Genomic DNA, 27,900 nt, shown 5'->3' on the forward strand with positions numbered 1-27,900 from the left:
GTATTTACCCAGCGTATCATTGTTCACAGTGAGGGGTAAGATAAGATATAGATGCCTTATCAGTTGATAGATAGTACAGTTAAATACATAGATTACAGTGGAATGAACAAGTTGCCTTCATGCCAGAATTTTTGTAATTTTTGATCACTTCTCAAATGTTTATAATTGAAGAGTAGTAATTATGAAGCATTTTCGTACATAATTCATCTTGCCCAAAAGTGAGTGAATACGCAAAAATTTGGCGTAAGCTACGCTATAGTTCCCGGGTGGGGACTCTTTAACGCTTTGGGGATCTAGCTATCTGATAACGAACAGTTATCGTTATCAGCATGTGACGTGAGAGATAAAAACGTGGTACAGTTAACCCTTATTTATATAAATCATTTTTATGGATATTACTATTTTCTAATTCTGGGCCAGAATATGTATAGTTTTTTTGTCAATGATTGCTCGACATTTCCCACGTGAGCGAGGTAGCGCCAAGAACCGCGTCGACAGGGCCTCAGAGGGAAAGTTCCTTACTTGGCTCCTGCTCTGTTCCTCCTCTTGGAAAGTGATATACACAGAGAGATATGCCGAAATGGGTGTATTCTCTCGCAGGCTGAGATGGGAGAGGGAAGTGTACTCTCGTAGACTGAGGTGTGGGTGTATACACTCTCGTAGTAGGCTGGGGTGTATACTCTTGCTGGCTGGGGTAAGGGTAAGGGTTGGTTCACCCTCTCTCTCTCTCTCTCTCTCTCTCTCTCTCTCTCTCTCTCTCTCTCTCTCTCTCTCTCTCTCTCTCTCTCTCAGGAGTAGGAGGATGGCGGGGTGGTTGCACAGGGGAGTGAGCGAGATCCTGGTCTTCCCCCCTCCGTGTTGACATACCTCTCTGGGAGAATTGTTATGACTGCCGGGGTCAGCCCCGACCTGGCCAGTGATTAACGATGTTGGAAGAGGTCAAATGGAGTGTGTCAAAAGGTGATACTTGCGCCTCGTTAGGGAGAGATTCTCCCTTAATTGGCTTGTGCTGCAGTGGGAGAGAAGGGAGTAGGGGTTGGGTGCTAGAAGGGATGTGAGTGGAGGGGATGGGTCAACAGTGGGAAGGGGGGGATGGTAAGTGGGTGGTGTAGGGAAAAGGTGATATTAAAGGGGTCGAAAGCTACTGTAGGTGATGCCCAGGAATGTAGGAAGACGTGATGTAGGTGAGGTGGGAGCAGGTGAGAGGCTGCAGGTGGGTTGACGGGAGCAGGGGAGTGCAGGAGGCGGGTGAAGGAGGGAGGGTAGGATGCAGGCGGGGAGCCAGGCAGGCCAGGCCAGGTCCAGGCACCTCCACCCCGCCATGGTTGTTGGCCTTTATTCCCTTTGTCAGTGTCAACGTTTACGCCGTTTTCTTCCTTGTCTGTTGACGAATCTGTTGTGGCAGGTGAGGGAAGGGTAGTGGAGGGCCAGGGCAGGTGAGGAAGGGTAGTGGAGGGCCAGGGCAGGTGAGGAAGGGTAGTGGAGGGCCAGGGCAGGTGAGGAGGGTAGTGAAGGGCCAGGGCAGGTGAGGAAGGGTAGTGGAGGGCCAGGGCAGGTGAGGAAGGGTAGTGAAGGGCCAGGACAGGTGAGGAAGGTAGTGGAGGGCCAGGGCAGGTGAGGAAGGGTAGTGGAGGGCCAGGGCAGGTGAGGAAGGGTAGTGGAGGGCCAGGGCAGGTGAGGGAGGGTAGTGGAAGGGCCAGGACAGGTGAGGAAGGGTAGTGGAGGGCCAGGGCAGGTGAGGAAAGGTAGTGAGGGCCAGGGCAGGTGAGGGAGGGTAGTGGAGGGCCAGGACAGGTGAGGAAGGGTAGTGAAGGGCCAGGACAGGTGAGGGAGGGTAGGGGAGGGAAAGGGCAGGTGAGGAAGGGTAGTGAAGGGCCAGGGCAGGTGAGGAGAGAGAGAGAGAGAGAGAGAGAGAGAGAGAGAGAGAGAGAGAGAGAGAGAGAGAGAGAGCCTCACAGAGGGAGTTCATTCGTAAGATATTACGAGAACTGGAGTCTGGGGTTAGACGGCAGGCCATACTGATCCCTAACCCCCAAGGTCGTAACGATCGTAGTAGCCTGCACCACCCTGCTGGGAGGAAGGTAAACTTAACCCGGCTCTATTTACTGCACGTATGGAATTAAAGCCATAAAAACACAGCTGCGCAGCTGACTCTGTAAAAAAAAAAAAAAAAAATCCTCTGCCTTTACGGTAGCATGCGCCGCCATTACGACCCCCCCTTGCTCCCCGCCCCAGAAAACAGCACCCACCCACACCCGCCATTTGGATCTGATTCAACCTCGGCCCAGTGGTCGTTTCGTCCTAACCTGGCCCATTCCCAGCCCCCAGGAGGTACCTCCCACACCTCCACCCACACACCCACCCAGGTCCTCTTCACTCAAGGATGCACCTAAATTTGGACGAGACTCAGACCTTGCCCCGGTAGACGCCCCTCCATATAGACGTCCTCTCCTACCCCAGCCTAGGAACTGACCCTGCCAGGGACCTGATGCGCCCCTGCTTCCGGACCTGACCAGCAGTTACCGGAGCGAACGCCTTGATCTCCCCCTTGGCGCTCCTTCAGGTACCCCGAGCCAGGCTCGTATCCTCCCCCCTCCCCACGCCAGTAAGTGTGGTCATTCGAACTCGAAGCATGTCTCCCCAGGCAAGCACCCCATCGGGACCTGACCTACATCCACCCCTATCACCCCATCCATCGTGGACTTCCACCGCGATCCTCCACTCCCACTCCACCACCGGTCATCCACAAGTCCCACCTCAACTCCACCTGTATTCACACACACCTTGACGTGCTCTCGACTCCATCCATACCCACCCTTCTCCTGTCCTTACCTGTGTCCCCAGCCATTTCGCCGCCCACTGACGACAAATTACTGTGGTGCATGAAGGTAATTGCTGAGTTACTGGTGTTTAAACCTTGTGCCGTGTGTCTTGTGACGCGGGCAAGGAGGGGCAGATCGCTGAGCGACACAAAACACCCTGCTGGGACCCTGAATGTTCGTGGGTTCCTGTATTTACTTGGGAGGGACTGACATGGCCACAGCCAGAAGAGGTGACCCCGCCACGCTGCCCTGGCAGACCAGAAACCTTGATACCTACATACAGACAGAGGTTTGCCCTCCAGCTTTACCCGTAGGCAAATGCTCTTCCCTTCCTCCCCCGTATTTCACCCCACTACTCCACGCCTTCCCCACGTCCCTGAAACATTCCTCCTCCCCCGACACTTTTCACATCTCACTTTTTCCCACTGTCACGCTCGTTCCCGGAACTCCTGACACACTTCCCACACACCTCACAGTCGTACTCAACCCACGCACTCTTCCATTACCATCTCCTTCCTCACCTTCCCACACTCATCATCCAAGAGATTGTCATACGCCACCAGGTCTTCCGTTGTCTGTCCTTACCATGTTCTGTCTTCCAGCAGATAACCTGGTCATGGACCATCAGGTCTTGTGTATCTGTCCTTCCAGTACTCCTCCAGCAGATAACCTCGTCATAGACCATCAGGTCTTGTGTTATCTGTCCTTCCCATGTACTGTCCCCCAGCAGATAACCTCGTCATAGACCATCAGGTCTTGTGCTATCTGTCCTTCCCATGTTCTGTCCCCCAGCAGATAACCTCGTCATAGACCATCAGGTCTTGTGTTATCTGTCCTTCCCATGTACTGCCCCCCAGCAGATAACCTCGTCATAGACCATCAGGTCTTGTGTTATCTCTCCCTATATACTCCCTCATACTTCCTCACCTCACAACTGCCTCACGATCGTCTCTTCTGCTTCACTCTCTCCCTCCCCCCCCCCCCCCCCATTATCTACCTCTTGCTTTAGTCCCTGTCTACTGTGTTGTAGATTATGCGTATGGATGAAATGGTTAAGTTGATGTTTTCTTGTGAATCATCAAGGTGGCCGTTCCCTGTGGATGTCCCCTGGTTGCGTGTGTGTGTGTGTGTGGGTGTGTGTGTGTGTGTGTGTGTGTGTGTGTGTGGAGGCCGTCCAGACACACACACGGCCCCAGTGCCGTATCTCTTGCCAGGATTTGCAGGCAAATCATACGACTCTCGTCGTCGGCCAGTGAAATACCCCGCGGCGGCGTCTCCCACAAGAAGTATTCAATATGGAAATGGAAGGAGAGGGAGGCAAGGTCAGGCCTTTGGCCCGTAGTGGTGGAATATTCCCTGTCATCCACCAGGCTAGAGCCGGTGGAGGAGGGGGGTTGTGGTGTGTGGCCGCCTTTGAGGTCCAGGTGGTGCGGTGGCTGTGGAAGTGATAGGAGGACGGGGCGGTAGGATGGGGGCATCACCGCTTGCATTCCCTCCTGCACTACCGGGCGGGCGTCGGAGGCCAAGTGAATAAGCTCTGTTGATATCAGAACCTGTCGTGAATACACGTAAGAAATAGCGGGATAGCCACCTTGTGAGGAGAGGGTTTGGCACAGATATCCGACGACTAGCCAGGTTGTTGGAGGCTGGGTAGAGCGGCGGCAGCGGGCCGAGCGCGGCGCTCAAACTAACGGACCAGAGAACGGCCGATGCAATAGGGGAAGGGACGGGACCCGGACCCAGTGTGCCTAGCGTCATGGAAGGTTAAGATGGCCACTTGATTGACCCCCCCTTAGTTAAACCCCCCCCCCCCCCCCCCCCCCCCCCCGTCTGCCCTCAGCCCCCGTATGATTAGCATAATCAGCAGCTGGCATCCTACAGACGCGCCCTGGGCCGTGCGTAGCGTACTCTACGCCGACGTAGACCGTAGTACCGTTACCCTCTTGTTATTTTCCCTTCTTGCCACGCCGTATTTACGTATTTCCCATACACCAGTTTCCCTGTTTTCCGTATTTCATAATGGGGCGCATTTCCCTATCGTGTCTTCCTCTCCGTTCATCCCCTTATTTCAGGTATTTACTTGGGTAATGTTCCTGTTTCGGGTTCTGTTTGCATTCTGTTGGGTCTTCTGCCTCTTCAGCCGTAGGGGCGGCTCAAGCCATCCTCACACGCAGTGTTAAACCATCGCCTCCCGCCCCCACACGCCATTGTTCCGCAAGGGTTACAAGGTTTATTACGGTTTTTGTTTCTTCCTTCCCCTGGTTGTTTATGAACCTCCCCAGGACGGTTTATCACGTGACCCAGCCAGCCTGCAGGAGGAGGGAGGTCCCTGGTCGTTCTCCTGCAGGCGGGGGTGGTGCGTGATCCGCTGCTGCCGCTGTCTTAAGGGCCTCGGTCAGGCATGGCCAGAGACACCAGAAAAGTACTGGTCTCTCTCTCTCTCTCTCTCTCTCCTCTCTCTCTCTCTCTCTCTCTCTCTCTCTCTCTCTCTCTCTCTCTCTCTCTCTCACTGCAATACCTAAATGTATTTTTCTCTTATCTTTATTAACCTCTCCCAGGTTCCTTCCTTTTACGCCCACCTCCTATCCCGTTCCAGCTCCCTTTCCGCTTCGTCCCAGTTCTCTCCCTACGGGACCAACCCAGTCCTCATTTCCATTGCCATCCTATTACAGCTACCCTTCCCCGGTACGTCTCAACTCACTCCCAGTCCGTCCCAGCTCCCCATCTCGTGTGAGGGACACAGACGGGTTGACCTGTTTCATGCGCCCGTGCAGCATGTCGCGTGTGAGCTATTCCCTTCTTAATGTTTATCATGCAACTTGTGTGCTCGAGGGGTTTTTACACGAGCACTTGCTATTTACTAGGGGTAGGGAGGGAGGGAGGGGAACGCCACCGCTGCTGCTGGCTCCCCCTCGCCGGGCCAGGCGATGTCTCCAATGTCAGGACCCGTAACTTACTGGCTCGTGTTGTGGGGCTGGAGTTGGTGGGTGTGTTAATCATTCCCCCGAGTTAAAGTCATCTTCCCCGTTGCGATGGGCTTGTTCGGATAGGGTCCTCCTCCAACTCCTCCTCCGTCAGACGAACCGTCCCCTCGAAGTCCTCTTATTTCCTCCCTCTTCTTCTTCTTCTTCTTCTTCTTCTTCTTCTTCTTCTTCTTCTTTCTCTCTTCTTCTTCTCTCTGCTCCTCTGCTTGTTTGTTCTGTGTCTGTAGCGTGTTTTCCTCTCCTTTACCCCATCCTTGGAACGTCTGTCCCTCCCTCTCATGTAATGTCTTTTTTGTCTGTCTGTCTTAATGGCCGCTGTGGAGGGTGGGGGAGGTTCGAGTATCGAGTATAAAGAATGTTTCACAATATACCCGGGGATTGTTCCGTGGTTATTTACAGTTGGAGTTACATGTGAGGGAGGGAGGGTGGTGACGGCGTACAAAAACCGTGTTTGCGTAAGCGTATAGTGCTGAAGGAAGGTCACTTAGCTCTTTTCTTTTGAGGCGTTTTTCGTCCATTTAAACCTCATGTCCTAACTACGTGGGCACACGGCATGAAAGCCCTTGATAATGCACTTGGTCTCCAGCCTCAGTCTCCGGTCTCATGGCTGTGAATAGTGGCTTCTGATATACGTGTGTGTATATATATATATATATATATATATATATATATATATATATATATATATATATATATTGGAAAGGATCACAATTTTGCGCGTGATCAAGATATTCCTATGAGTCCACGGGAAAATGAAACACGAAAAGTTCCCAAGTGCACTTTCGTGTAATAATCATATCATGTTTCATTTTCCCCGTGGACTCATAGGAATATATATATATATATATATATATATATATATATATATATATATAATATATATATATATATATATATATATATATATATATATATATATAAACCATGGTTGGGTGAGTGCGGGAGTTAATAGTCTCCCTCAATATATCTTCATCTTGCAACACTAGGCACTGGTGGTGGCTGACCCTCTTACCTCCCCAGTCTGCCTTGCAGGTCAGTGACCCCCCCCCCCCCTCGTCTCCCTCATGCATCGCCTCCTTCCTCATGTGTCAATGTGTGAGGGTTTTGTGGCCATTGATCCCCCTCACTGTAATGCTACTTGTGTCTGCTGGTGGCCTGTGTGTGTGTGTGTGTGTGTGTGTGTGTGTGTGTGTGTCTCCTTTTCTCCCTCAACGTTCGGTTTGCGACACCGATCACCCCCTTCATGTTGGTGGATGTGGGGAGCATTGTCCCTCCCCCCATTCATCAGCCTCTGCTTCCTCCCCCTTCCTTCCCACTGTAGCCTCCAACTGACCTAGCCTCTCCCCACAGTGTGTTTTTCTCCCCCATCTCCCCACAAGCGTATCCTGCAGTGCCCTAACGTGTGTCTTATCTCCCCCACAGTGATACTGCTGGACACGACGCTGGAATCTACCCTGGAGTGGACCAGGTATCCCTTCGGACCCAACTCTCCAACACCAGGGGTGAGTACGACCTACTCTTGCACGTCCCAAAGTACGACCACTTCCGTGTCTTGAAGTACGACCTGTCGTGTGTCCTGAAGTACGACCTGTCGTGTGTCTTGAAGTACGACCTGTCGTGTGTCTTGAAGTACACGTCGTGTGTCTTGAAGCACGACCTGTCGTGTGTCTTGAAGTACGACCAGTCGTGTGTCTTGAAGTACGACCAGGCGTGTGTCTTGAAGTACGACCTGTCGTGTGTCTTGAAGTACGACCACTCGTGTTTTGAGCTACGACCAGTCGTGTCTTGAGATACGACTAGTCGTGTGTCATGAGGTACGACCATAGTCGTGTGTGTATTCACCAGGCTTCCTTAGTATACCTGCAGGCCTCCCATTCATGTACTCCCACCTAAATTCCTTGTATCCCAGTAGATTGTCCCGAGGGAACAGTACCGTACTGGCGGGTGATCCCAGCAAGCATCCCATCCCGGTAGAGGATCCCAAAAGCTGCAGTGTCCCAACTGTTGCTAACACACACATCCCAAGAAGTTGTCCCAATCAAGGGACGGTCCCAACGCAGACTGCATCCCAGTCGATGTGACCAACATCATCATCCCCAACCAGGACGTATGGGCCCGTACATATCCCAGGACGTGGTCCCAACTGATGATCCCAGCGGTTTTGCCACCCCAGCAGGTGATCCCAACATGTAAAACGAATGGACACAAATCACAATAGGTCGTCCTAAAATATACCGTGTGTTCCCCAAAGATGGTCTCTGCGTCCCAGGAGAGACCACATCCCGAGAGATGGTCCCACTGCATCCTAGGAGATACCTCCCAACAGATGGTCCCACTGCGTCCCGAAGGAGACCCCTTTCCCAGGAGACGGTCCCAATACGATCCCGGAGGAGACCCCCTCCCACCCTTCCCCCCCATGTCTCGCGTCTCCACAACCCCCCCCCCCCCTCCCCCGTGACCCTCTTCAAGACACTGGAAGTTTTTGAAATTTGGAGTGAAATTTTTGAAGACCGCGGGTTCCTCATTAGTGTTATTGGGAGTGGTGGGACGCTTGCTGGGACTGGCAGGGCTCGGGTCGGGAAGGGCGGTGAGGAGGGCCGTCCTAGCCCTTGCCCAGGCCCTTGCCCTAGCCCAACCCCTGGCCGACCTACGACCCATTCCTTGCCCTTCAATTTGTAAACATCATCCTTTGTCAGTGATGGAACCTTGTTGTGTGTGTGTGTGTGTGGCTACCTACTTGTACTGTATGAGGACGGAGTTCTGCGCTCGTGGGGCCCCATCTCTTGGACTTTTTCTATTGTTGAACTATAGATTTCTGTATGCTGTTCACATTTTCAGTCCCATTAGTCCACATTGTTCCATTCATCCATTACTCATATACTATAAAAGTCTTTTTTTCATCTTTTTAACAAAAGTCTTATTTAGTTTTGTTACGACCTTCAGTTGTTCTATTCTTCAGTCGTACGAAGAACTGTGGTTCACTGTCTTAAATCATCAAGATGGTTTAGAAACTTGTGATCATCAGTACCTCCCTTACTCTTCTCTCTTCCAAAGTTGACATGAGCCTCTGCCCTAAACGTGTAACACATCTCTCTTAACTCCAGCACCTTCATTGTTTACCCTCCTCTGGACTTCTGGACCTCCTCTATAAGTTCTTTGGACTTTTGAACCTCCTCTATATGTTCTTTTGAGAGGCTTAATGTAGTTTTGTCTGGCTGTAGGAGTGAACAGCTTGCCCAACATTTCCTGGCGTCAGACTTACCAGCACCACTTGCCTCCTCTGTTGCTCTCCAAAGACTCTGGCGACAGCGTGTACATGATGCGTGTGCCCCCAGGTGTCTGTCGTGAGGGCGTCGCCATGTGTGTCTGTCTTGTGTCGTAGGTGCGCCTACCCCTCCCTGCCTGTGTGGATGTGAGGTGTGATTGTCGCTGAGTTTCTGTTCCTGTAAGACTTTTTTTTTTATTTTTCTTCTGATAAGGTTGTGTTTTGCTCTGTTTTTGTCCTTATAAAGGTATTTTTTGTGTTTGTTTTTGTCCTTGTAAAAGTGTGTTTTTGTTCATTAAGTGTGTCTTTTCGTACCTCAGAGGTTGTGTTTGTCGCTGTGAGTGTGTATTTCCGTCCACGTGAGAGTGCTCTTTTTTTTGGGCCCTGTAAGGGTGTGTTTTTTTGGTCTCCCTGAATGTGTAGTTTTGACCCCTCAAATGTGGGTGTGTTCAGGGCACGGAGGTTCAATCTTATCCTAATTATTTAGCCTGAGTGGTCTGAATTGGTAGCTTTTGGTCGCATTGTCGAGCTCAGGACCTGAAAATAAAAGTGGTCTAGTTGGTTAGTAATCTCATGAACTTGATCCATTTTCCTTTAAGGCGTCTTTTTATAAGTGTTGTATTTGAGTGTTGATAACGTGATTGTAAATTTTTTCTAAAACAATTCATGGATGGTCTAGAATATGTTCTCTATGGGCCATTGATAGTGCATGTGTGTGTGGTGGGTGGGGGGAGGAAGGTTTGAATTTTGACCTACCTTTAAAGCATCCGATCCTTCACTGTCAGGTGTGATCGTGCCTTTGTGTGTGTGTGTGTGTGTGTGTGTGTGTGTGTGTGTTGTGTTACAGAGAGAGGGAGTTTTTTACACTTGTGTTGACACCTGTCTCTTGACCTTGTATATTTGTGCCATGTCTTTACTCCTCTCTGTGTGTGTGTGTGTGTGTGTGTGTGTGTGTAAATGATATGTGTGTCTGTGTACACTCTGTTGAAGGGTGTGTACATGTCTGTTAAGAGTGTGTGTGTGTGTGTCTGTTTTCCTGTGTGTGAAGGAGTGTGTGGTTGTAGTTCTGTGCCAATTAAGGTGTTGGAAGCCCGCGGCTGCATCCAGGTAAGGTTAGGTTTGTGTAGTAGTGCGTGGCCCGAGGGAGACACATTTCCCATGTAAAACAGACCCTCCCAGGGGGCGCTAGCGACTCCCGGCCGAAACCTGGGTTTATGATACGAGACGTTACCCACCTTTTGACCATTTAATTAGGTTCCTTGATGGTAGGTTAGGCCGGTGGGTGGGTATTTGGTGGGCGGAGTGGGTCGGGATGATAGGTTTTTGCTTGGGCGTGGTGGGTGGGACGACTGTTATTGGATGGGATAATTGAGGATGACATGGATGGGGTAGGTATCCGTGGTTTGTTGGTTGGCGTGGGACGCCTTTTGGTTGGTGGGGCGGTTGTCTCGGGGGAAGCGTGCTCTTGATGCAGTGGTTAGCGTGGGAGGGATTCGGTTGATGGTGTCGTTGGCGTGGGAGATGGGATGGTTGGCGTAGGCAGAGTGTGGTGTACGGATAAGGTTAGTTTGGTTGATGGAATGGTTGGTGTGGCCTCGTTTAGGTTAAGATGGTTGTCGTTGGCTGGGGCCTGGTTGGTAGGATGGTTAGCGTGGGAGGAACGCGTATAACGGAATAGTTAGCGCGGGAGGGATACAGTTAACGGGATGGTTGGCGTGGGAGGGACGGAGTTTACGGGATGGTTGGCGTGGAAGGGATGTAGTTAACGGGATGGTTGATGTGGGAGGGATACAATTAACTGGATGGTTGGTCGTGGGAGGGACGGAGTTTACGGGATGGTTGGCGTGGAAGGGATACAGTTAACGGGATGGTTGATGTGGGAGGGATACAATTAACTGGATGGTTGGCGTGTGAGGGACGCTGGCGGTTCTGACGGTGCAGCTTGGGTTGCCAATCAGACGGCATCTCCTGCAGGAGGACGCCCCTCCTCACTGGACAGAGCTGTTGTGTGTGCGTTGAAGATCCTTACCGCCAGCATCCACTGGGTCCAGGTAGAGGTCGGTAGCGTACAGCAGTAGCGTTGGGTAATAGAAGTAGCACTCGCTGGTATCCCTGTAGCTCCCAGGAGCACCCAGTAGCGCCGGACAGTAGCAGTTAAGGAGCTGTGGTTAGCGGAAACAGTAGCACTCATCAGACTCATAAACACCAGTGTTGTTACTCATCATTGAAGACCTGTGGGCAGGAGGGAACCCTGCAGAGCCAGTTCCCAGGAGCAGCAGCAATAGCCGTAGCGGTAAGTAGCAGGAGCAGTAAGTACCCAGGAACATCAGCCGGTAGCCAGCAGGAGCAATTGGACCAGCCAGTCGGTCAGCCCAGGGCATGTCTGGTCACTGCCCCACAATGTTATTTCCGAGCCTGTCGGATCCTCGTCGGGTGGACGAAGCATGATGGATGGTATCTCTACGTTCTCGAACCTTTCAGTCGTCTGACTGAATCTTGGTTAAATCATCCTGCCGTGTGACTGAAGTCAAGGTTAAGTCTTCCTGCCGTGTGACTGAAGTCTTGGTTAAGGCTTCCTGCCGTGTGACTGAAGTCTAGGTAAAGGCTTCCTGCCGTGTGACTGAAGTCTTGGTTAAGGCTTCCTGCCGTTTGACTGAAGTCTTGGTTAAGGCTTCCTGCCGTGTGACTGAAGTCTTGGTTAAGGCTTCCTGCCGTGTGACTGAAGTCTCCCTGATGTATATTCTATAAACAACTGAAAACCTTCCTTTGTGGTTTCAAAGCCTCGCCTTCGCTCGAGCTGAACCTTTTCATTTAGCTCATCATGGGAGCATTCCCTCCTTCCTCTTTCTCACTTTCCCCATGACCTCGTCCCCCACCTCATGACCTCCCATTTTGACCTTCCCATCTCACTTTTCCCCACCCAAGTCGTCGCCCCTTCCCATCTTCCCCGTTCCAGGAATCGCCGTTCCTTATTCCTCCCTCATCTTGGGGGACTCCAGCCCGCCCGTCCGTCCCTCAGCGTCGACGGCCCACCTCATCTTAGGGAGCCATCCCAGGCGTCCTCAATCTTAGGCGGCCTGTATCCATGATGGGAATTTAAGCACTGGGAATAGGGGGATAATTTGGTTACTCTAGTCCCCCCTCAAGGCAAGGCTTCCGGGGGATCGACTAGTCCCGCCGAGGGATTGGCCGACGGAGAGTGTGTGGGGGAGGGAGTAAATGTTCTGTCCAAGTGGCGATGACGTCTTCTGTCGGGAGGGAACTGCGACCATTTGTGGCACTCACTCACCCTCCACCGCCGGCCGGTAACGTGATAGTGGAACCAACCTTGGTGTGTCTCCGCTGGATATGACCCCTCCCTGACCTCTGATCTCGTCAGTGGACGTGTGGAGGCTGTCTCGTAACGTGTGTGATTAACGTAGTACAATGGTAGATGTACACCCCCGTCCGGGGTGTAGTGGCTGTGTTGTTAATCTCTCATACCATACATTGTGTGTGTGTGTGTGTGTGTGTGTGGTGCATGATAAGAGACGGGGCAACACGAATAGTGATCACAGTCACCAACCACCGTCAAGACACACACCAGCCCTAATCATCAGAACCAGCAGACACCATCATGGGTTCGTCCCCCACGCGCGAATTCGTCCCCCTCACGGATTTCTCCCCACGCTTCCATCCCCCCTCCCGGATTCGTCCCAGCATCTTCCCCCACCCACACAAGACCTCCATTAGCCCAACCATTTGTCTATTCACATGCAAGACAACTCGTAATGAAAACCCGCCACAATAATGGGGGCGGGAGGAGGAAGAGGAGCAGGAGGAGGAGGAGGGGGGAAGTAGCGACTTGAGGCCGCGGGAGGAAGGGCATTGATGGATGGCTCAGCGGCTAAGATATCGGGAGAAAAACAACGCCGCCAGGGGTTCGAATCAGTTGTATCGTGCTGGAATATGTGGGGTGGGCTGAGTGCTCCCCGTCTCCAACTGCTCCCCATGGTTCAGTCCCCGCAGGTACCACGTACCAGTGCAGTCCCCGTGATGGTGCTAGGTGCAGTACCCAGTCCCCGTGCACCACGATGGTATGTCTAATCACATGATACGCCACAAGCAGTCATTTCCGAGCATGAGAATCGCCCAAAATAACTTGAAAACCAGCGATGCAAAACCTCACAACCCACCGTCATGACCCGCACAGCTGAAACCCGTGCACTTTGGAGAGAGAGAGAGAGAGAGAGAGAGAGAGAGAGAGAGGAGAGAGAGAGAGAGAAGAGAGAGACCACATCACAGGAGGAATAAGATGAGAGCGTTAAACCCAAGGATTTAGTTTTGCCAACGAATAACGCGGCTGAGAAGTTGTCAGGTTCACAGCAGAGCACGAGAGAGAGGCCAACGTACAGCAGGTATCCATTTATCGACCAGCCTCCTACAGAGGAGAATGTGAATACCTGAGTTGGGTGTGGGCCGATTGCCGCGCACAGGATTCGAACCCATGCGGGGTCATGCTACCCACCGCATCACGGAGGCCAGTGTGTGCGTCTGTCGATGTAGTTGTCTGTATTTGTTAATTTATGTAGAATGATGAACGCTTGTTTATGTAGAATGATGAATGCTTGTTTATTCTGATTAACGATGCGGGTTGTTAATAGTGGTTTCTGTCTGTGTTGGTGTTAGACATGTTTGTTGGTGGAGTTGTTCGTTGTTGGAGATCAAGTCTGTGATGGTGTCTGTGTTGTGGTGGTGGTGTCTGTGGTGCAGAAGGCTTGTTGGAAGATACAGACGTCTGTCATTGTATGTTGAGTGTTTGATGTGTTACAAGTTATGTCTCTAGCCGTTGTTGACGATGTTCCCTCGTCGTGGGTGTGTGTAGGGCCAATGTGGTCGTGGGTGTGTGTGGGGCCAGTGTAGTTGTGGGTGTGTGTGGAGCCAGTGTGGTCGTGGGTGTGTGTGGAGCCAGTGTGGTCGTGGGTGTGTGTGGAGCCAGTGTCATCGTGGGTGTGTGTGGAGTCAATGTGATCGTTGGTGTGTGTGGGGCCAGTGTGGTCGTGGGTGTGTGTGGAGCCAGTGTGGTCGTGGGTGTGTGTGGAGCCAGTGTGGTCGTGGGTGTGTGTGGAGCCAGTGTGGTCGTGGGTGTGTGTGGAGTCAATGTGATCGTTGGTGTGTGTGGAGCCAGTGTTGTCATGGGTGTGTATGGGGCCAGTGTGGTCGTGGGTGTGGTACTACCCGCGCCAGCCAGGGGACAGTCGTAATCACAGAAATATGGTTATCTGGTAGAAGATTCCCCTGGTTTTCTAGCCTGTTCCTCGCCGCTCCCAGCACGCAGACCCCCCCCCCCCCCTCTCCCCGCCCCTCTCTCTCTCTCTCTCTCTCTCTCTCTCTCTCTCTCTCTCTCTCTCTCTCTCTCTCTCTCTCTCCACAAAGTCCTCAGGCATGTCCCCTGTTCTGTCCCCATACATACCCTCCGGTCATGGGAGATCTCCCACTCCATGTAGGTCCCCATGCTTCCTCACCAGTGATGGGACTCACCATCCCATCCCTTTCCCCCATGTAGGTTCCCCTCATACTTTCCTACCAGTCATCATGATGGGTAAGCATGGGGGCCTCCCATGCTGTTTCCCTCCCCCCATGCATGCTCACCTGGCGCCACCTCGCAAAGAACTTGGAGATGCCTGGATACAGCCATGCGAAATCTGAGGGCGGCAGAAGGGTTATAGAGAGAGAGAGAGAGAGAGAGAGAGAGAGAGAGAGAGAGAGAGAGAGAGAGAGAGAGAGAGACCTGTGAATAATAATTGTATTGAGGTTCAGCGAATATTGCGGAATCACATTGATTTCCATCTGTTTTATGGAGTGGCATGCCTGTGTAAGTAGGTGGCTTCTAATATTTTCTGATCGATTCACTTGATTGAGATGGCTAAGGTCTGTGTTTAAAGAGTCGGGGGGGGGGGGGGCGAAGAGAGAGAGAGAGGAGAGAGAGAGAGAGAGAGAGAGGAGAGAGAGAGAGAGAGAGAGAGAGAGAGAGAGAGAGAGAGCCTCTCGGGTAGCGTCTTCTGTTGTGGTTTGAGTTGGACTTGATATGGAGGAGGAGGAGGAGAGAGGGAGGTGGCGTGAGGGGATGGTAGCGGGGAGGACGACACAGATGTAGCTGACGTGACCAAGATCTCAAAGCGTCTTAACTCTAATCAGAGAAGCTCCTTAAATATGGACGTCTTCCAGAGCTCGGTGTCTATTTATGTCTTTTTTTTATCATTTTATTTTTGTATTTTATTATTTTAGTTGATTTTTTTTTTTGTGGTCCTTGAGCAGTGGCGGCTTATGTAGTTGACCACTGGCGGCTTCTAGGCCAAGACGCTTGGAGTTGTAGACCTCGGGGTGTGGGGATCCTCTCTTGGCACCCTCCTCCCGTGGTCTGGATCCCCTAGTAAGTGATTACCTTCACATCGAAGACATTTCCTCCTCCTCCTCCTCCTCCTCCTCCTCCTCCTCCATCATACATCAGGAAACAAAAGGACGTCAGGGTGAGAAGATGGATTGTGGTTAGGATATGTTTCGTCTTCCATCATTTCCCATTTCGCCCACATCTTCACCCCCGCCCCGCCCCCGCCTCTTTCTGTTCCCCCTGGAGCCTCGGTGGGGCAGAGCGAGGCCCCGGCGGAGGGGTAGCGTAGATATGGTAATCTTCTTATTCTCCAGTTTCATGATGCCGTCTGTGCCAGGCAGCGTCTTCGGACTCAGATGTTGAAATCCAATGCCTGTAAGACCCGTGGGCGCCGACAGGAGCAGCAGCCAGCAGGTTCCTCATCAGCTGGGGAGGGTACAGTGATGGCCCTACCTGATGACCCTCAGCTATTGATTATGTGGATGGTTATCAATTTTTTTTTTTTCCCCTCTGCCGTGCTGGAGACAAAGGAACGGTCTGTCATAACGTCACATGTGAGTTCGTCTCTCCCTCGATGAAACCTTGGCTCTCTCTCTCTCTCCTCTCTCTCTCTCTCTCTCTCTCTCTCTCTCTCTCTCTCCTCTCTCTCTCCCACCGTCCCCATTTCCAGTATTTTTTTTTCCTGTCATTACAGCGTTCATGTAGATCCTCCCCTTCTCATCCAGTGAAGGAGGTGTGTGTCTCTCTCGCTTCCCTCCTCTGCCCCTCGCAAGTGTCGTGTTCTTAAAGGTGATTAATTTCTCGACAAATGAAGTTGTAGACGAATGGACCTGGAAACGATGGAGCTTTGAGCATTGGTTGAGTGCTTGATGATTGGACACAAGCACTGGTATTATCCCTTATGTAGAGGTGGGCGAAAGCAGTGATATTGACCCTCTGTAAACGTACAGGGAATGCAATATTCATGTTAGAATTACTGATGAATATAGAGATACGTAGTTCTTTTAATGATCGTCAAGGCGTATGGCATTTTTGCGACCTGTAAAACAACAAGGAGAAGAATTGGAAGTGTAGTCAGGTGTGGGGAGAACCTGTGTATTGGACAGGTGTGTTGTCTCGCCCATTGGTCGTTCCGTCTCCATGGGTCGTACAGTCGTGCCCAAGGCTCGCACTGTCGTGCTCAGGTCGTACGTTATGATCTCGACGCTTTCTGAATGGTGCGTTATACAAATGACTTTCGTAACAGACACGAATTATCGGGGTCCTCCATCCATTACCATCCCTTCGGCTTTGATGAGGCTTCTCCCCCTTACATTGCCATCCTTTTCGTCCATTGGTTTTAAGGGGTCTTCACCTCTTCCAGTTGCTTTAAGGCCCAGGCTGCTTCGCTTGGACCTTGGGGTCTGTGTGGTCTGTGTATCTATGGAGTCTTTACGTAATTCGTTTCCTGCGTGACCGCTGTAGCCCCCTCACGCCCTCCTTTGGTGCTGTATCGTCCCCGTAGAGTCATCCCCAGTAACCCCAGCTTCGGTCTCACCCCCCAGCCTATACCCCCCCCCCCCCCCCCCCCCCCCCCGGTAACCCCAGACAGAACTTTATCCCCAGTCTAACCCCAGCTAGACCGCCATTCACAGCCTACCCCTCCCGCGTAACCCCATCCAGAACCCCCGTCCCAAGCCAACCCCCTTCATCCCAGCTTCCGACCACATCCCTGGCCTACCACCTCTCATATACTGTCCCCCCCTCCCTCAGTCCCCTCCGCCTACCAGAGACGTGTGGTTCATCGGGGAAATTAAAGTGGAGTCCCCGGTGTACCCCCGCTGGCGTGATTTATTTCGCGCAGGCCTAGACAATGACTCTCTCTCTCTCTCTCTCTCTCTCTCTCTCTCTCTCTCTCTCTCTCTCTCTCTCTCTCTCTCTCTCTCTCTCTCTCTATCTATCTATCTATCTATCTATCTATCTATCTACCTATCTATATATCTCTTTCTACTATGCTGCCTTTCGTCCTGTCGTGAGAAACACGACCACTTCTCCCGTGCTTCCAAACTCCCTTTAGACCCGCTTAACGGAAGGAATGGAGGGAGAGGCGTGTCTCCCTGGAGGATTTGGGGGAGGAGAGGGGTGCCTGTTGGCTGGGGATGGGAAGGAAAAGGGTGGTCTCCAGTGTGGTCTTGGGGAGCATACGGGTGTCTTCTGGGTGGAGCTGTTCCTTGGGTTGGGGAGGAAAGGGGTGTCGCCTGGGTGTGGGGTGGAAAGGGAGAGGATGTCTCCTTGGTTACAGTGGGGAGGAAGGGGTCGTCTGATACTGATGCCGCGTTGAGAACCTTGTATTGAGAGAGTCGACGGTATAGTGTCGTCTTACATGTAAATCACCCAAGATCATTCTGTTTTGACACATGATAAACAAATTTGTACTCATTTTCTTATTATTTTCTTGTCGTTGTTGTTGTCCTTGACTTATTCATATAACAATTTAACGTCTGAATGACGAAGAGGGCGAGTGCTTGTCGGGTCCTGGTGCTGGTCGTGGCGTCTGTGTACGTAGCAAGAGGACGAGCGGTAGACGTAGGACTCACTCTATGTCCTGTTTACTCCAGACGGCGACGCAGACGCGGCTGTAGCCGGTGGTGGCCTGGTCTAAGACCTCTGCGCTCGTAGTATTTTATTAGGTCGTGACCTCAGCGCCTAGCATTAACGCAATGACCTGGGTTATGGTACGTGAGACTATACTGTAGTTCCCATGTATACAGATGTAGTTGGGTATACATGGTGATTGTTTTTAGGTGTATATTCTAGGGTGTAGGCTGGTATATATGAACTATGGCGTAGTAAGAAGGGATGAGAAGGTGTCGTTAAATCTTTATGCTGGTTCCATGGTTCCAGTGCCATTCCGCGGTCTGGAAGGGAACTCGACGGCTTCCAGATAGCTGCTGGTCGAGTTTTCACAAAGGTTCCAGAGTTCCAGTAATATTCCGCGGGCTTGAAGGGAACTGGACGGCTTCCAGGTCGCTAATGGTCTCGACTCTTGAAGTTTCAACATTCGTTCCAAAGTTCCGGTAATATTCTGCTGGCTGGGAGGGAACTGGACGGCTTCCAGACCCTTGAAGGGTTTGGCTGGCCGCCATCTGACCACAGTAGGCCTAGATGAGGGTGCTGGATTCATTGTTCCAGTCCTCTTAAGTTCCAGTCCCCTCCTGTTCTGTAGAGGCCAGGGCCGGTAGGAGGAGACCCGAATTATGTTCTCAGCATTTTACAGTAGGCCTACTGAGAACTGTAGGCCTACTATGACCTGATATGAAAGGTCAAGGAAGACGACAGTACAATGGTAACTATTGTCTGCGTTGGGTTAGCACTTGAGCACGATGGAACGACTCTCGAACACGTCTGGACGACCTTCGAAGGCGAGAGCACGACTGGGCGACCTGTGGGTTGCGACGGCCCGGCTCTTGCCCGAACTCTCTCAGGGTCAGGTCATAGGTCACGTTGTCTCGTCCGAAGCTGGTACCGTCGTGTTTTGAATAGGGGTTAAGGATCGTGGGGGGTTCTGATGTTAGTTTAGGCGGCCCAACCTCAGGAAGCAGAGGCAATCCAGCTGGCGACCACTTGCAACCTCCGTCCTCGATAGATGTTGATGCGTATCATACGCATGCGTTCTTGAGACGTCGTACGCACAAGCTGTTGACGCCGCGTACGGCGGCAGCAAAGTCTCGAAGTGTGCAATGCGCTGAATTATTGACGCATCCAACATGTATATAAGTTCTTGACGCGCGTCGTATGTATAGGTACTCAAGTTACCGTACGCAGAGTTGACATCTTCCCTACGCCAGTTATTTAACTTGCGGAAGCAAATTTTTGACACGTTTTATACCCAAGTTGTTGACATGGGCGAGACTCCCCTCACTGGTGTGGCCTGGGCGAGACGTTATTGTCACTCGTCAAACTTGAGTGTATATAAACAAAGGCGAGCATGAGGCAAATTACAGAGGTGGGCTGAGGACTTCATGTATTCCGTTACAGAGATTGAAACACGGTACAGGATGGAGTTACGGAGACGCATACGTCATCTCAAATTACATAAAGGTGTCCGTGTGGACATGGGCATTTAGCTATGTACCGAGGGTCGTAGATGGTGTAGTGAGTTCCGTGTGTGTGTGTGTGTGTGTGTGAAGGTAAACGTCTACACGGACCCTGATAGATGGAACGACTCCTTAACCCCCCCCCCCCCCTACCGCCGTCTTCCCAGGCGCATTTGCATATTGGCCGGGACCTTCCGGGTGCCTTCTGCCGGAAATTTTGATTCTAGTGTCGTGGAACCGTGAGGAGAGAGAGCTCCCCCCTCCGAGTAGTCCTGCCCAGCGAGCTTTGAGATCACAACTGGTAGGTGACACACACAACACACACACAAAGAAAACTGCCCGTGGTAACTGGTTTTCTGAAACTGTACAGTTTGTAGGGTTGTTCCCACTGGTCATAGTAGTCCAGGTACGTGTGTTTTGACTTACGTTGACCACTGAGAATGCTTGGTATTTTGACCCCCGGTACCGGACCTGCCTGGGTCGGATGCATACATCACGCGCGTCAACCATTATTTTGTAATGATTTTTCGCGTCTTTTTTTTTTTTTTATATGTGTCCGTCAAGACGGGCCTTGGAACACCCCGTCTGCTGTGCCTGTGGCACAGTCATCCAGTCATCATCGTCCCAGGACCAGATAGTGTGGTGGTAGACTGCCCACTACACACAGTCGTGATCCCCTCCCACTTACCCACCCACCACCTCTCGACCTCTTCATCACCACTACATGGACGTAACTCGTGTCCTCCTCCTCCCCCCCACACATACATACATACAGACGCGTGTCACACTCCGAACGTTATACAACCATTACTGTAACAGTCTGTAGCATCAAGGTGCTCGTCACCCATCTCGCAAACCCCATACCACAATGCCATCAACGCTGCCACCACACCCACTGTAGGCCTTCGCCAGAGCCACTACTATCACAACCCTTCCATTACACGATCACACCCTACCACTACGCTATCGCCACGCCATCACTACGCTATCACCACGCCACCACTACGCTATCACCACTACGCTATTACCACACCACCACTACGCTATCACTACACCACCACTACAGTATCACCACGCCACCACTACGCTATCACCACGCCATCACCACTCCGCTATCACTACATCACCACTACGCTATCACTCCAGCACCACTCCGCTATCACCACCCCGCCACCAGCACCACAGCGCAGCACCGCCTCCCCCTCCTCCGTCACAAGGAGCAATAAAAGCAGCGCACTGCTCGTTGTTTGCTTGTGAATTACTGCCGACGTTTGTGCGCACTGTGGTTGGTTAGTCCGCTCTCTCCGGGGAGAGTAGGACCCGGGGAGAGTGGGGGTGCGGGGAGAGGAAAGGGGAGACTAGTGAGGAAGACCCTCTCTACCTATCTGTGTACCCCTTAGTTTACCCTTAACTCCCCCGTTATTTTACTAGCATATCTCTCCCCCCCCCCATACCCCTCTTCTACTCCCACCCCCTTGCAGGACGACGGTTCATTAATTAACGAGCGTGGAGCAATTAGCGTTGTGTGGCGTCTACGGAGAGTTACTGTATCAGGAGGGATTACATGCTGTATAATTGGCCTGGTGCTGGCGCGGACGCTACATGATGCGCGTGACCATCTATCATGGGCGGAGGAGGAGGAGGGGGACAGGGCCGCCTTTAACCTCCCCGCTCCTCCCCTCCTCCTCCTCCTCCTCCTCCTGACCTGCCTTGCCCTCGCTTGGAGGCGGAGGAGGGAGAGACACCTTGACACGTGCCATACACGGGTGCGTCAGGAAGGTGGAGGTAGAACTTGAAGGGTGGGATTCCTAGGATGTGGTAGGGATGTGAAAGCCATTCAGGGGATTTGGCGTTGTATCTAATTGTGGTGGAATGTGCGTAGTGTTTACGTAGTGTTGGCGTCTGTTTGTTTTCATAGTTGGCCACGCGTGGCGGCCGGCCCTGGCGAGGACCAGCTGTGCTTCCTCCTCCTCCTCCTCCTCCTCTTCTTCTTCCTTCGTTCCCTGTGTTGGTTCCCACCCTCCACTCGATCGCTGTCTGAACCTCCCTATGTTGGTTCCCTCCCTGTCCTCGATCGCTGTCTGAACCTCCCTATGTTGGTTCCCTCCCTGTCCTCGATCGCTGTCTGAACCTCCCTGTGTTGGTTCCCTCCCTGTCCTCGATCGCTGTCTGAACCTGTGTTGGTTCCCTCCCTCCCCTCGATCGCTGTCTGAACCTCCCTGTGTTGGTTCCCTCCCTGTCCTCGATCGCTGTCTGAACCTGTGTTGGTTCCCTCCCTCCCCTCGATCGCTGTCTGAACCTCCCTGTGTTGGTTCCCTCCCTGTCCTCGATCGCTGTCTGAACCTGTGTTGGTTCCCTCCCTCCCCTCGATCGCTGTCTGAACCTCCCTGTGTTGGTTCCCTCCCTCCCCTCGATCGCTGTCTGAACCTCCCTGTGTTGGTTCCCTCCCTGTCCTCGATCGTTGTGTTTGCTCCGTGTTGTGGTTCCCTCCCTGTCTCTATGCACCGGGCCCCACCTGGATACCAGTTCGTGTTCTCATTGTTTGGTCCAACTTGTTTCTAGATCTGGACTCCTCTCCCTGCCTCTTATTATCCTTCCAGCCCCGACCGTCAGCCTTTCCTCAGCTATAAACCTCATCCCAGAGCCTCAGCCTCCACCCTTGATCTCCAGCCATGAGCTTTGAATTCAGCCTTGGCATCAGGTCTTGCCCTTTGTGTCCCTGCCTCCAGCCTTAGCCCCATTTGGTCCCCCAGCCTCGCCCTTGAGGTCTCGCTCCACCCTTCCATCGAAGCCTTGGTCAGCCTTTGGTCTGATCCTTAACACTGACCCCGTACCTTTCCTCTCCTAACACGACCCTTTGCCCTTTCCCCCCGCAAGCTGTTGTCTCAACCCAAAGCCTCGTGACTCGTACAGTAGCCCCGTGTGTGCACGGGTAATTGATTACATTATCATTCAGACCCAAGTGTTGCGTAAAGAAAAAAAAAAAAGTTACTAGCAATAATTCTGGTGCGTGTCGAGGTTGACTGATGGCTTCTTATACATATCGTGGCAACAGTGGGGCAGCCTTGTCTTCCCCCGAGGGCCGTTGCTGACGGGACTTGACTTCATCGCTCGGTCCTGACCGGCCGGCGTAAGTCAGGAAGTTGAGGTGATCTGCTTTAGCTGTCATGGCGGCGGAAGAGTGAATGGTTCATGCAGCAGGTGGGAGAACCGTCACGACTCTCCAGACCCACCTCCTCCTCCTCCTCTTCCCGCTCCGGGCTGCTCCCACCCCACTGCTTCAGTGTCTTGTTTGTGTCGATATCAAGATTGTAGGAGGTTACTCCTGGGCTGCACCTAACCTGGTCATAGACCATCAGGTCTTGTGTTATCTGTCCTTCCCATGTACTGTCCTCTAGCAGATAACCTGGTCATAGACCATCAGGTCTTGTGTTATCTGTCCTTCCCATGTACTGTCCTCCAGCAGATAACCTGGTCATAGACCATCAGGTCTTGTGTTATCTGTCCTTCCCATGTACTGTCCCCCAGCAGATAACCTCGTCATAGATCATCAGGTCTTGTGTTATCTGTTCTTCCCATGTACTGTCCTCCAGCAGATAACCTGGTCATAGACCATCAGGTCTTGTGTTATCAGTCCTTCCTCAAGCGATCTCATGTACCTGTGCACTTACTAACCCACAATCCACCCACCCCACACCTACCCCTCCCCCTTCACTGTTACCATCTGCCTCCTTCCCAGTATACCACCTGCCGCCTGCAACACCCAGACCAGCTGTCATCTACACTCCTTCCGCACAGCCTACCATCTGCCATATCACCCCTTCACCATCTGTCATTCCTCCTCCCGGCCTCTCCCCTCCTCTCCCCACACCTTGTACCACCTCCTCCAGTACCCTTCTCTACCACAGCTGATCCTCCACCAACCACATCCTGCCTCCAGCCACGAGCTCTACTGCCCCGGTGTCGGCCAAGACAAGGTAGACAGCAGGAGGTCATTCATGGTAATCGGGCCAGTGCAGGTCATTTTCTTTTCTCTTTGAATTCACTTAGAGTCTTCTTAGAATCCTCTTCCATGTTCGAAGAGACTCTCGAAGTCAGCAAGTCAAGTGATAGTGTGAGAGACACACTCCTAAGTTAGCAAGTCAGCTTGTATTTTGTTGTAAGGTTAGCGAGAGCCTCCCGTTGGTGCCTGGCCCGTGTGTGACTTGGGTATTGGTGTTCAAAAGGGAAGGGCGGGATTAAAGAAGGATTGTGTAAATGATTGTGTACTAAAATTGCTTTTTCTTCTCTCTGTAAATGATTTCGCTTCGTGTCTTTTGTAAGGGCTGTCGTAAATGAGTGGATTTTTATCGTTTAAATGATTATTGTTGATGATTAAGGTAAATAAGTGCGAGTTGATTAGGTCTGGGTATTTTAAATGGCGTAAATGAGTTGGCGTACGTTATTTGAAAGGCGTAAATGACATTAGTTCGATTACTGGGGTCTGATTGCACTCGATTGTAAGGCTTCAAGCCGTAAACGAACCTGTTCTGTTAGTGTAAATGGTTGGCTATGGTTAGTGTAAATGATTTGGTTTGGTTGGTATGAATGATGAGGTCTGGTTGGTGTAAATAGTAGGTTTCGTTGGTGTAAATGATTAGGTTTACTTGATGTAAATGATAGTTTTTTTTCTGGTTGGCGTAAATCACATGGTTTGGTCGGCGTAACTTGCTTTTCGTCGGCGTCGTATTGCCGGGCGTAGGTCGGCGTTTAAGTAACTTTGTTTGGTCGGAGTATATAAGAGGCTGTGGTCGGCCAGCATAACTGGGTTTAATGGGCTTAGTTACGCGTGCCTGTAGGTTATAAGGTCGAGGATGCCAGCCTAGCCAAGGTGTATGGCGAAGCTTTACCTCGGTGACTAGATAGACAGCAGCCTTGCAACGATTATCACCTTAAACACGTTATGTGTTCTTCTGCGTGTGTATGCAGGTGGTCGTGTATACATAAGAGGATACAAAGGGAGTTTTAAGTAGCAACAGACCATTAGGTCCTTACGAGGCTGTGAGTGAGAGAGTTGGAGAGACTCAAAGATTTCAATGTGGAAAGAATAGAAAGACATACAGTTGTTACGGAGAAAGAAAACAACATGCAATTTTTTGTGCACGTAACAGAGGAGGCGCAAATAATGTCTGTCGTGGATTTTGGAGCGAAGTATTTACCAGTTGTTTTCTTAAACGTGTCCATAGTACTGGTTTCAGGGACTGTGATTGGTCAGTCATTACATATGTTAAGAATACGGTTGAAGACTTGGCCTTATTCGAAGTAAAACGTTTGCCCACGAGTTTGTACCCATTACTGTCTATAGTATTAGACGAATCTTAACCTAATTAGCATGTTCGATCAGGATTATATCGAAGCATTTAATAGTTTGGAGTACATGTAATAGATCACCTCTTAACCTGCTCTTTTCTCTAAGTAGATTTGAGTCTTGCAGTCGGCTCCCATAGGATAGGTGTCTCAGTGTGGGGATCGCCTTGGTAGCTCTCCTCAGTTCTCTCTATGTCTTCTCTCAAATGGCATGACCAGAACTGACGACAGGGTTCAAAGTGAGGACGCACCATTTGAGTTGACAAGAGTGAGGATGATTTCCATAGACCAAGAATTGATGGCGTTTCCTCTTTACTGTATCTCTGACCTGCTTTCGTGGCTTAAGGTCGCCAGTAATTGATGTACCAAAGCCTTTTTCCTCGTTTACTTGTTGCACATCCCAAAAAGTCGTACTATAATTTGCCTTTTCGTATGTACCGTGGACATGTCAAACTTTGCAATTGATGTTAAAGTTCATTCGCCATCTGTTAGCCCAGTCCGCCAGCTTACTATGCCAGTTTGAAGCTTTTCCAACCTTCTGTTACAGATTTATTTCCCAGCTTAGTATCGTCAGCGAATGACGGCGTCATTCAGTGGAGTGCGGGTATCAGTAACATGAATGTATAAGAGAAAGAGAACTGGTTCCAAGAGTGATCCCTGTGGTACGCTTGGAGGCTGAGTAGCGCAGTAGAACTTGGTGACTGACCCGGGGCATGAACGCCTTCAGAATCAGCTCTGTATTGCCAGATATGGGGTTCGATGCTCTTTGACCAAGTGCATGGCTTTTCGACGTGTGTGTGTGTGTGTGTGTGTGTGTGTGTGTGTGGTGTGTGTGTTTCCTGTGGTTATCCTATGACAGACATTTCCTCACGATGTTTGGTGATGTGGTTACGCTAGCATCGTTTCCACAGACTTGATTACTGATGTTATTTCGGAATATTTGATCGGCGTATGGTGGAGGATAACGTGTTGTGTAGGAAGCCGCCTGTGAACGCCAGCAGTATGTGTGTGGTGTGTGTGTGTGTGTGTGTGCGCTGTGTCATTGGACTTCTGGCTTTCCCGCCGTTCCACAGGTGACCAGATATTTCGACTGTCGTCTTTTGTTTCCAGCGATCTGACGCAAGCTAAAGTCGCTCTCTCTCTCTCTCTCTCTCTCTCTCTCTCTCTCTCTCTCTCTCTCTCTCTCTCTCTCTCTGACTCGAGAAACAATACAAAACCATCGTATCCGTTGGTGTTTTTTTTTTTTTATTCTCCTTTTGCATTGAAGAGCGAACGGGTTCGGGTTAATTCAGGCATCGGCTTGGCGTATCGGGAGACCTTCTGTGCGGATGTTAACCCAGTGCTGCATCTTACCAGCCTGGGGATGTACGAGGCCCACGATCGCAGGCGGTGAGGGTGTCCCCTCCTTCAGTAGACTGTGTTAGGTCCTCCCTCCTCCCTCCTCCTGTGCTTGACAGAGCACCTTCATCGTACAGTCATCCTGACGCAGGGACTGGTTTCCTGTGTGTCGAACTTTTCCCATACGATCTTCAGACTGACTTAGAGCAACACCTGTAATACGTCGCGTGAGTGTCGTAATGACGTGGCCATCAGTATTGTGTGACAAAATTCTTCCGTCATTCGGTATTTACGTCAAGTCTTCAGTATCTCCACTTCATCGTTGTTGGTTTGAAAGACCAGAGGCTCCTTGCAGTGGACAGCTGTTATGCACGCACACTACAACATCTTATTTTTTTCTGCAGGAATTGTACCAACTTCTAAGACCCAGAAGCAGATCTTTTCCAGCCGGTGTCCTGCCTGGTGCCCAGCCGTGGCTGTGGGGTTGAAGGCCTCTGAAGACCCCTCGAGGTATGGTCTTCCATCAGCTGGCGTAGAGACCTCGCGACGAGTCCGTGGTTGCGGGAAGGAGCTTGGTGTAGTAGTGTTGTTTGCTTGGCAGAGAGAGACCATGTCCTCGTAACGTTATTTTCATGTATCCTTTTCTCTGGAAGCAATGAGTTGTTGCGCGTCGTATCTCCGAGAGCCCCAAGGATTTGCCGTGACAGTAGCAGATGTAGAGATTAATGTCGTTCCCACAAGGTTGTCTGAGGTGAATGGTCGTTAATGTATGCATGGGCTCTGGTCTGCCATAGCATAAAAAAAATAGGTGTCATAGATACTGTGATAGAAAACGGGAGTGAACATCAGGGGTCGGGAACTCTTCAACTCGCCGCTATATTATACGCTTTGTGGTCCGCCTAGAGACGAGTACAGTGGTGGGGATGACGGGTTTGTTAGGTGACTGTGTGGATGGATGGATGGATGGATAGATGGCTGTTGGTCTGTCAGGTGGGGGGGAGGCCTTGAAATCCCTACGAATAGGTAAATGGAAAAAAGAATTACTCTTTTTATTATTTTGATTTTTTTTATAATCCATTTTTTTGGGTTGGAAAATTATTAATCAAGATTAATTTGGGTTGTGGAGAGAACATGTACTTGTGTTTTGGGTTGATTCTTGGATTGGGTTAAGGGTTGAGAGAGATGGTGGTGGAGATGGATAATGGTGGTGAAGGGGAGCAGGTGGAGGAGAGGAGGAGATGGTAGGGTGATAGAAATAGTGGATGAGGAGATGATGGAGGATAGAACGATGTTTTGGAAGGAACAGGGTGTCGTGATGGAGGTGCGAGGGGTTGAGGTGGGGGCATTATAGGGATGAGGGAGGTATTTGAAGGAGGGAGGGAGGCGTTGGGGGAGGGGAGAGGAGAGCAGGAAGTATGAAGAGGGGAGGATGGGGCGACTGAATGTGATGGAGGAGGAGAGGAAGAAATTTTTTGAGGGACTGTGAAGGAGGAAGCGCAGGTAATGTAAGAGAGAGAGAGAGAGAGAGAGAGAGAGAGAGAGAGAGAGAGAGACGGAGGGAGGAAGGTGAAGGGAGAGGTGGGAGGAGGGAAGGGATGGGGGAAGGGGGTGAGGGGGACCGGTAGACGCCATTATTGTGAAGACCAAATAATGCCGCGTCGAGTGATTAAGTTGCATGGGGTCCCTCCCCTGCCCCCTG

The 27,900-nt window shown here is 51.3% G+C and overlaps 1 protein-coding gene across 12 annotated transcripts in view; it reads left to right on the top strand.

Moving 5' to 3' along the window:
* Eph (Eph receptor tyrosine kinase) overlaps window positions 1-27,900 on the top strand; it is a 1,175,025-nt gene that overhangs the window by 847,582 nt on the left and 299,543 nt on the right. For all 12 annotated transcript variants that reach the window (XM_071672575.1, XM_071672576.1, XM_071672570.1 and 9 more), the window contains one exon: window positions 7,229-7,308. In XM_071672575.1, the coding sequence (XP_071528676.1) occupies window positions 7,229-7,308 (80 nt within the window). The remainder of the gene's footprint in view (window positions 1-7,228; window positions 7,309-27,900) is intronic.

The sequence above is a fragment of the Panulirus ornatus genome, chromosome 17, assembly GCF_036320965.1.
Source record: "Panulirus ornatus isolate Po-2019 chromosome 17, ASM3632096v1, whole genome shotgun sequence".
NCBI classification, from domain to species: Eukaryota; Metazoa; Arthropoda; class Malacostraca; order Decapoda; family Palinuridae; genus Panulirus; species Panulirus ornatus.